This window comes from Neltuma alba, unplaced genomic scaffold, assembly GCF_004799145.2.
Source record: "Neltuma alba isolate B1F8T4 unplaced genomic scaffold, ASM479914v2 tig00012320_pilon, whole genome shotgun sequence".
Lineage (NCBI taxonomy): Eukaryota > Viridiplantae > Streptophyta > Magnoliopsida > Fabales > Fabaceae > Neltuma > Neltuma alba.
In genome coordinates this window covers 52,621-62,718 of record NW_021636831.1, presented here as the reverse complement: position 1 = coordinate 62,718, position 10,098 = coordinate 52,621, and the positions used below count along the sequence as shown (strand labels likewise).

The 10,098-nt window shown below is 34.2% G+C and overlaps 1 protein-coding gene across 2 annotated transcripts; it reads left to right on the top strand.

The window, feature by feature from the left end:
- The first annotated feature begins 1,823 nt into the window (after positions 1–1,823).
- LOC114725984 (probable sodium/metabolite cotransporter BASS4, chloroplastic) lies at positions 1,824–9,798 on the top strand. 2 transcript variants are annotated; one of them, XM_028912541.1, is made up of 14 exons: positions 1,824–2,106; positions 2,597–2,702; positions 2,840–2,947; positions 3,033–3,100; positions 3,466–3,544; positions 4,144–4,202; positions 4,334–4,402; positions 4,891–5,004; positions 5,638–5,659; positions 6,547–6,614; positions 7,526–7,611; positions 8,928–9,057; positions 9,216–9,317; positions 9,388–9,798. In XM_028912541.1, the coding sequence occupies exons 1-14, from the start codon at positions 1,909–1,911 to the stop codon at positions 9,460–9,462; spliced, it is 1,284 nt and encodes a 427-aa protein (XP_028768374.1). In that variant the 5' UTR covers positions 1,824–1,908; the 3' UTR covers positions 9,463–9,798. The 2 variants fall into 2 exon arrangements, with proteins under 2 accessions (XP_028768374.1, XP_028768373.1); XM_028912540.1 differs by having other exon boundaries at positions 2,588–2,702.
- The last annotated feature ends 300 nt before the right edge of the window (positions 9,799–10,098 follow it).

The window sequence follows — 10,098 nt, the reverse complement described above, 5'->3', positions numbered from 1 at the left end:
AATTTTGCGAAATCTTAAAACTCTTAAAAGTGCAGTATGAATTTAGTTAAATATATATATGATTTGTTTCTTTCGAGAGTTTTGCCAAATTGCAGCTTTTTGCTTCCAAATAATTACTGTATTTGCCTTTGAGAGGCCCATAGTTCACGACTTGATGATGAGAAGGGAAGGAGGAAAAAAATAAAAAACCTCTTTCTCAGTTCTCACCATAATATAAATCGCTTTTAAAAAAATAGTTAGTTTATTTATCAATTTTATCTCTATAACTAAAGCTTAAATATAAGTTCTTATAATTTTTTCTTTCCATCACATCTTCATTTAATATGAGTAAAGTTAGTAAGATTTTAAATAAGTTAACAACTATTTTTTGATATTGATTAATTAATTAAAATGAGAAGTGAGTGGATTCACACACTTATTATGAGGTATATTTTTATTTTGAGCAACATGAACGAAATTTTTAAGCTACAAGCAGTTGACAAATTTCTTAATTACTTGAAATTGAGAGGCTTTTCATAAAATGATTCTAAAAAGTTAAAAATAATTTTTAAATAGAAAAATGAAAATATTACTGAATTATTATATAAATAGTGATTAGCAATATCTCCAAATTCAAATACGTGGACGATCCTTCTCCGGACTCTGAAATTTAAGGTCGAGGAGTTCGGATTCTAGAGATTTTTTTGTTTGAGCATGCCTTGCCTCCGAACATAGATAATGCATGGAGTTTTCTATATATTTATTATGTTAAAATTACATAACACGATGGGCAACTTGGTATAATTGATATAAAAAATTTAATCTAAATATAATAACAAATTGTTAGTTAAAATCTTACCCCGTAAAGAGAAGAATACAAGTTTAAATTTCTGAAAGCATACTTGTTGAAAAAGCTTTAATGTTAACATTCTCAGCGGGATAGAGATTAGTTTCAACTCCAAAATAATTTGAGGGATACCCTAATAAGTTATAAAAAAAGCTTAATCTAAATATAATACTAGTATTTATTATCTTAATTTTCTCGGTTACATAAGTTTCAGTGAAACAAGCGGTTTTAATACTTTCATTTTATTCACAAGTACTTAATTACTTAATTGACAATTTTTTTGTAAATAAAAAATTAGTTTTTTAAATAAAATGTCAAATACATCCACAATAAAATTTATTAGTTAGAGAGTCTTATAATTTATTAGAGTTACCAATAAAAAAATATTACTTTATGCAAAACTTATGAGACATGTTAAAAGTCCCTGAAATATTTTTTGAATGTGTTTAATATTTTAAAATATTTTAGGGTTTAGATGTAATTCTTAGGGGTAATTCTGTCCATATTTTTTTTAGTGGTGTAATTTTAACCCTGATTTTTCGGTACAATTTTGACCTCAGGGATAAAATTACACAAAAAAAAAAAGACCAGAAGCAAAATTATACCACTAAAAAATTAGAAGCAAAATTGCACTTGAAAGTAAAATTATGACCAAAATTACATTTTAACCCAATATTTAATAATTTATTCAATGCTTTAAAATATATTTGCACTTGTTACTAAACATACATAACTTGTCTATCTGCTCACGTATCCATCCAACGTGTCTCCCCCTTCAAGGGGCCATTGCCTATCCATCTGCTCATCTTCATTTCAATGGATGACCCAATATTATCCATTGAAAATATTTCCCCCTTTTTTTTCTTTGGTCTTTTTGGCAGAAAAAATTGAGCCAAATTTGTTATTTTTAGTATTACTCCTCCGGTCCTAAATTACTACAAAAAGAAGTCTTATAGGAGGAGTGTCGATAGTCGATACCGTCAATTTCAGCTACAAGCCTACAATTAAACTTGAGTTGGGCTGCGCATTATCTGTCTCTAAGCTCAGCCACTGACCTCGACGGCGCTGTTGGTCCAAGTCTTATGGCGGGAACCATCCAGGCTCTAACTGTCACGGGTTTTCCCGCCGCTGCTTCGACCCTCCGTCACCGGCACCCTGACTTACTGTCAGTTCATGTAAAATTTCGCCCCATTTCCCTCACCTTCCCCTCACTGACTCGCAATGTTCGTGGCTCACGGTTCCTGCCTCTAACCGTTAGAGCCTGTCAGCGCTCCGACCAGGTTCAATCTCGTTCTACTGCTCTTTTTTCTTTTCTTTTGTGATTGTGCAATCAATTATCATTGAACGAACAATGCTTCTTGCACAGCTGCTAATTCCACAATTCACACATCTTTTCACAACTTCTCAGTCGTGGCTTCATCTAGTTTGACAGGAAAATTAAAAGTGTGGCCATTTGAGCTGGGCTATGAGTTTAGTTGTGCAAAGTTGTAATTTTGTGCCTGCACTCATATCTGGGTTCAAATGGCCAGGATTTTTCTGGTTAAATTCTGATGAATTTATGCGTGTGTTTGTGTTTGAGTATAGTCGTGGCGGTCGCGTTTCTGCCGAGAAGATATAGGTTACAACTGGAATTTATGATGTTGGGTTTTTAATATATGCTAATCGAGGCCAATTTTTGTTTTATTTTCTTAATTTACTTTTAAAAATCATTGGTTGCAACTTGCAAGTATTAATATGTATGGTGGCTTAAGGGAATTACAGTGGTTTCAGATAGATGGTAATGGAAGTAATCCTACCAATCTCTCGGCTCTGACGAAGGGATTGAGTTGGGCGCAACCTATTTTGAGATTTGCTGGAAACAACTTTTTACCCTTGGGTAGCAATTCTTCTGTGTATTTATTTATTTATTTATTAAAAGGATTATCACTTATTTCATGCCTTAGTGATTTGAGTTTTGGTAAATTAATTTTTAATAATTAACAATTTTGTTTATGTGCTGATTGTGATATGTAGTTCTAATAACTGGAGTGACACTTGGACTAGCATATCCTAGTCTGGGCTGTCTAGCTGATAAATATTCTGTGTCAAAACTTGGTCCGTTTGGGATTTTCATAATCTCAGGTTAGGCTTCAAGGGCGCTGCTCTCTCTGTATGCTGTTTTACTCTTATGATTCCCATCTCACAATACCCTGATATTATCATTTAGGATTGATGCTGCGTAGTAAAGAAATTGGTGCAGCTGTGGAAGCATGGCCCGTCGGACTCTTTGGGCTAGTATGACCTCGAATTTCTTAAGTCCGCCTTTTGTAAGCTGATTCTCCACAGTAGTTTCCTTTTGTATTAACTTGCAATTCAATGGTGTAATTATGTTTAGATTTACATTTTTGAAAGCAGAGAGTACAACATTTAGAAGTTTCACCTACTGGGACAGAGGTTAGAGCTGAACAGTAGTGAGGGGACAAAAGGGCAATATGTGCTTCTTTTTTCTTTCTTTTTTTTTCCCAAATAAGATTTGGTTGTTCTATGTTCCTGTCTTTTTTATCCTTTGTTTTCCAGTGGGGTTTATGGCTATCCCTTGCATTGATTTTGTCATTCATGCTGGAAAATATGGGTAAAGCTCTCCATTTTTCTTCAATCAGGTGTCAATACTGTTTCTGTCGCCTAACTTTTCTAGGGCAATATTGCAAATTCAGCTCCAACCCCAAGAATTTATTACAGGTTTGGTGGTTTTGGTTCTACTTAAAGCAGGAGCAATTTTGCAATCTTGCTATTTGGATTATTTTCAGGTCTTTACAGTATTTTGAATATTTGATGTTGGCATTATTATAATGACTCTAGCAATGAATTCTATCAAAGAAAACTAAAATTCATTTGGGGAAAACACCCCCCTACTTCTTAAAGGTGATATTACAATCTAACAAAAGAATATATAATGTGAAAGGAGATGCCATTTTACGTCTCCATGCCATATGACTAGTTATTATTAAACAAAAACCTAGTTTTCAACTGAGACAGTGTTCCCTAATATGCTTATTCTTACTCAGGGTTTTAGTTTTAATTTTTTATGGAAAAATTTTTTGAGTCTGGAGAATTAAAAAATGACATCCAATAACTACATGTTTGGTTTTTTGTCCATCGGTATGTTCTTTTCAACACTATTAGTGACTTCTATTGTCCTCCCCACCATTTTTATCTTGTATATTGCATATTATTGTGATGATTGGTAGTTGGTGGTCCATGTATTTGTCATTGACATCTCGAGATCTCAGTCTGTTGTTTGCTTGACTATTGAGCAAAAATTCTCTATTGACTTACAGGATTGGCTGTATTTAGTTGTATGCCAACTACATTATCAAGTGGCGTTGCACTTACCCAGGTAATGATTATCCATTTTTCCCCTCTATTTTCCCTTACCTTTGTCTTCTTATTAGTTGTTATTTGCCTCGTCCCTAGAGATATGGATCTGGGATTTACTTTTTGTTGAGTTTTTCCATTTTGCTTCTGCAGGTTGCTGGGGGAAACTCTGCTCTGGCTCTTGCAATGACAGTAATATCTAATATGCTAGGAATATTTATTGTGAGTCAGTAAGAGTTGGATAGCATTTCTTCTAATTTTATCCTCTAGTTTTTGTACTGTTTTCTAGATTTCACGAGAACAAACATGTTGCTCCAACTGGGTTTTCTTACTGCCAATGGCATATTTATGTCTTTCAACAATGTATCATAGGCCCCAGAACTTTGAAAGTCTTGCTAGCTAATTCGGCATCTCTATTGGACTAAAATGCTAGATAATTTTTGTTTTAGGGAGGTTTGTGTATATTTTAAAAATAGAAGGGATATTTGTGTAATTTCAGCAAAACTCGATTATATGTGATATGCAGGCTTTTCTCCTCATCTCCCGTTTAATTTGCTTTTGACTTCTATTGAGATATTGAGATATTGAGATTTTATTCCTTAATCCTTATTCCTCTTTTTTACTCTTCTGGCTCTTCAATCTTTTGTCCATTTGATCTATTTATTGTGCTTCTTATTGCATTCTATGCTAAAGTTTCATCTTCTTCCTAGGTCCCACTTTCCATCACAAAGTTTGTAGCTGATGGAGTTGGAGTAACTGTACCTACTGATAATTTGTTGAAAAGTCTTCTTCTGACCATATTAGTTCCCCTAAGTTTAGGGAAGGTAATTTGTTTTCTCCTTCATGGAGCTTTGATAGAATAATTCTATTATTTGGATTTTCACATATTCACATGGTTCAGACTAAGAAGACATATTTTATATACTTAGGCTTTGTGAGAGGTTTAATTTCCATTATTAGAATGTTTCAAGATATTGAACTTATTTTGATGATGATTTTTGGTAGTTGTAATGATTAACTGGCATTGCCTACAAATTATTGCATCATAAGTTTACCTTTTGATTTCTTGAATTAATGTACTTATCCCATCATGTCATATTTTAATGTGGTCCTTCTATGATGACCAATGTTCAATAAAAATGTGTCTCATTTGCTTCTACTTTAAAGTTCTTCTATTAGTTCATGACAGTAAGAAACAATAAAGGCTGTCCTATAAAAATTGACACTTGACATTCCCCAACTGATTTATATTTCTGTCTTGATTGCATCTCAATTTTTTTTTTTTTTGGTAAAAAAAATGGCCAGTTTGTGTTCAAATGTGTATATGCCGTGGTGGCTATATCCACTTGTTGGTCTTACATTTTAGTTCGTTCTGTGAAGAAGACTACTAGCATCATTGTGTTGTAATTAACTCCCTAAAATTATTTTAACATTTCTTTATTCCTTTGTGTGGTCAGGTTGTACGTGAATCTTTTAAAGGTGTGTGACATTGCCTAAGCTTGTTTCAGCTGTTTATCTGTTTAATAATGTTATGGGAGATGGAATCGAGCAAACTGAACCTCACTATTACAAAAAGAATAAGGTCGGTTATGACAATGAAATAGGACTGCAGGTTTCTTAAAGGATTTAAAGCACAAGCAGTACGTAATATTCATTTGTTAAGTAACTTGCTCCTAGATAATTTTCTCGCAAAGTTTCACGCGTTTGAACAGTAATATATTTCTTGAACAGCTTTAACATGAAGAATATCTTTCTCGCAGAAAGATGTGTGATGATTGTAGCATGCTGAGTATTTAAACATTTTGTACATATGGCTGTTACCTTCCTTTGTGCATCCTACTAATATGTGTGCGCGCGCGCGTGTTAGATATGCAGTTTCCTGCCTTTGTCCACCCTCCATATATATGATGAAAATATTCGTTTAAAGGGCAACAGGGTGTTGAAATATGATATGATTTTGATAGGGGATCTCATGTAATATCAATGAATTTGTGCTCCAATTAAGTTGTTGCTATTGTCATAGTTGTTTGGTCATTTAAAATGTACTCTGTTTTCAGTATCAGGAATGCGGGAAAGTTTCATAGATACATGTTGAAAGAGATAGGAGAAGTGATTATATTTAATAAAATTTCCACTGTGTATGTCTCATTTATCTGTAAAAGAAACAACACTGTATTAGTTTCTCCTTGGTCAGAAGTTTTTGCATTTGCTTTTGTCACAGGTTGTTCTGGATGTTTCTTGGCTAGATGAACAGAAATATTGGAGTCTTTTCTAATTTTGCGTTGTTATTTTTCTGAAATTTCTGAGCAATAAAGTAAACTTCATATATTAAAATTAGTTTTTTCATGGAAATAATCCGTACGCAGGTGTAGCTGACTTTGTTGACCAAAACCGTAAGCTTTTCTCGGGGATCAATGCGTTTTTTCTTAGCTTAGTAAGGCCATTACCTACGCAGTTTAAATTCATTTCCTTGCTTCAAGTTGGTGTAAAGAGTGATTAGCTTTTGGGTTCTTTAAATTTTGTTCTGTTCGGAATATTAATTTCAAGAATGCAAGAGATACATCTCATCGATTCTCCTTGAGGAATTCTTATTCCTTAACTCTGCATATTCTCTTCTCTTGGTAATTAAAAGGTTTCTTGTTTTACCTCTCTCGCCAACAGTAAAAAGAGAAAAAGTCTATTATCAAAAGTTGAGTTTTGCTGATTCTTCATTCTCAAACAATTTGTTCAAATTCCGTTTCACTCCCTACCTTATTACCTGAATTATCATCATTTTGGCAACCAAGCTGTCTGAGATCTCTTGCCCCTATTCAATTTGATTAAATTAGAGTTGCACTAATGACAACTTCTAGTGTTGATTTAGATGAGACTTGCAAGTCTGTTTCTTGTCCCCTTGTTTCTTAAGTTGAATGTCATTTATTTTCAGGGGAAAACCGTGTACTTTGTGTTTTCTTTAACATCTCTAAATTTTGGAACTTTTTTTTTTTTGGTTGAATTTTCTGCCAGAAAAAATTACAATGCCAGTCAGTCATGCAATGATGAATCATGAATTAATTTTTCTGTTTTCCAAAATCAATTTTTTGAAAGAGTCCCAAGCTTCAGTCTCTCCAATCCTACAACAACGTGCAGATGTTTGGTTAGATTCCCTAATTGTCAAGTTTTGATTTGAAGCTGTACTCCTCCACATATGGGGAGTATATTCCATGCACGTTACAATTGTTTGGAGAGCTTTAATTTCAAAGGTCTCCTGAAATGGTTTTCAGATCGATTTTGAGTTATTTCCTTTGGCTCTTTTCAACCTTTGATGTTTATAGGCAATTTATTGTTGAATTCAATGCCATGCAGGTGCCATGGATACAAGTGAGCAGGTCTAGGTCACTGTTGTTAATGGTGAAACCCAGAGTTTTCCTAGTGGCAATTGGACTGGGAACGTATGTTCTATACACCTTTATCTTTTCACCTCTCGCGATGCTACTCGCTCTAATACTGGGAATGCCTTATTATTAGCTTCCACTTTTCATTCAGTTTCATTGCAACATTTATTATGAAAATTGAAGACTTGTTATGCTTTTCTTCATGATCTATTCACAAGAACGATGGATATTTATGCATAGGCAGGAGCCTCTACACATCAATGCCTAATGAATCCAAATAAATGCCTAATTAAAAAAATTAATTCTTAAAGAAAGAAGTTAGTGACAGATTTTCAGAATGAGGAGGCCTATAATTATTGGTGACAAATGATTTATACCAAGGTTATATAAATTGAGACAAATATCCTTGGGTAGGGTGGACTCTAAGAGATACCATAATAATAACTAGATTAATGCAGAGTGGGGGTGAGGTCATGGTTCAGATGGTTGTCTTATCCTAGGGTTTGTATCTTATTAAAAGGGTGGAGCGAAAGAAAGAAGATAAAACTTATGGCATACAGTAACTGATTTTGATGATCGTTTACTATTAAATAAGGAATACGAAGTGTCAAAGCATCCTTAGAGAGGGTGCACTCGAGTGGCCATTTCAAAGATAGCATTGTAATAATTGCATATTTATGTTACAACTATCTCGTGTCCAGCACTATTACCTAATCCAGATTTGAGTGCTTTGGTACTGTTCTGTGCTAGCTGCCTTATTCTGTCCATTTATATAATTCATGGATAAAATTATAATGTTCATTATCGATTGATTGATTATCAAGGTTTTCATTGATGAAGTTTCTTGCCTTCTGATGAATTTCTCATTTTAACTTCTAATGTCACATACTCACTTTAGGCATCGTCCATCGTATCAAACAGTATTAGAATAAATACTGAAACAAGAAGTTGAATTAGCAGTTATGTTTGCGTTTCCATATTTTTGTATTTTGACTCTTCAAGAGTTATTTATTTTGTATATTGAAATGTTACTCTCATTTTTTGGAGTGATGATTAAAAGGAGGCAAAACTATGTGACATAACCATAAGCAGTTTCCATATCCGTCTTTGATAGAAGAATTGTTGTATTGATGGGAAGTAAAGACTGAAGATGAACACAAGGAAATTATCATATAATGTGACGCAAACTGGCTGGTCAAACCCAATGCACATAAAAGATGTCGAAAGTCTATTCTAAAAAACATATTCAAAGTACAAAAATTGATGATTGTTTGTTGCGAGTCCAAAGTAGATAATTCGTATTAATTCCGTTAAGCATTGCAGTTCGAACAAAAGCTTTCCACTTGAGAATTTGATATCTTGATGCCTTGCAGACTCCTCCATCTGAGCTTACTATTATTCAATACCATTGCTGTGCGAAGTGTTTCAGCCATCACTGGTGGTAGTAAATCAGTGTTTTCCCGGGAAGAAAATGCCATTGCTTTTATACTAATTGCAAGTCAGGTGAAAAACTAAATCTGTTTTCCTGTCAATTTGTCAGAGTACGTAGGAACTAAGGATCAAATCATGAGATAGGAGGCTTACTCTTCTGGAAAAGTTTGTCATTTGAATATTCCTGCTGTTATAGCCTATGTAACATTATAAATTGTCATTCCTTTCAGAAAACACTACCAGTAATGGTGGCAGTAATAGAACCACTTGGCGGGGCACTGGGTGAATCTGGGTTATTGATTCTTCCTTGTGTTGCAGCACATCTAAACCAGGTTATTGCTGTTTTCTCTGTAAGATTTTTCTGATCTCTCATTTCTCATGCTAACTCAATTCTTTCTATAGATTATTATGGACTCTTTTCTGATAAACTTCTGGCGTTCAAAAGGCAATTCCAACAGCATCAAAGGGGCCAAGTAGTGAAAATGCTGGTCATAATCGAGAAAAGTGTGGTTCCTTTCTTGGGGAGCGCATGGGGCTACATTTTAATAACATTTGGGAATTAGTATCAAGGATATTCAAAAATTTTTCTTGGTGTTTCGTCTCCCATTGAGTTCTATGAAACATTAGGCGCTTCAACAAATTGGCGAAGTTCAATCTTCAGCCCAGCATATGGTCAAAGGGCCTCGTGCTTTTATCAAGTTAGTAGATTCATATTTGTGTTATTTTTCTTTCACCACCATAGATTGCCTTCTCTATTCTTATGTTATCATACTTCTAGAGTTCTTCCAACGTGAAAAAGGTGAGTATTAACAATGCGAGTGTGGACTAGTTGGTTTCAGTGCCTTCAAATTGGACATGCTGACAAATCATAGCATTGATTTAATGGTTCGAACCGATGCATATATGCATTTGTGCAAGGGGGAATGGCTTTTGTAGCCTTGGTTATGCATTGCCTGCATCATTCACGGACCAATGGGACTGCAGCCATATCTATCATTAGTAGGCCAAACTCCTTAGGAATATAACTATGGATCTGGTGCCGTTATTGCGTTTGGAAAAGGTGTTTTTCTGAACTAAAGGTTTAGATATTAAACTGTTGTAGGATCCTTACTA

Bases quoted from the DNA above. Each gene is read 5' to 3' on its own strand.
- LOC114725984 (XM_028912540.1), top strand. From the start codon at position 1,909: ATGGCGGGAACCATCCAGGCTCTAACTGTCACGGGTTTTCCCGCCGCT. The intron at 2,107-2,587 runs GTTCAATCTCGT...AGGGAATTACAG, and splicing joins CCTGTCAGCGCTCCGACCAG to TGGTTTCAGATAGATGGTAA. The intron at 2,948-3,032 runs GTTAGGCTTCAA...ATTATCATTTAG, and splicing joins TGGGATTTTCATAATCTCAG to GATTGATGCTGCGTAGTAAA.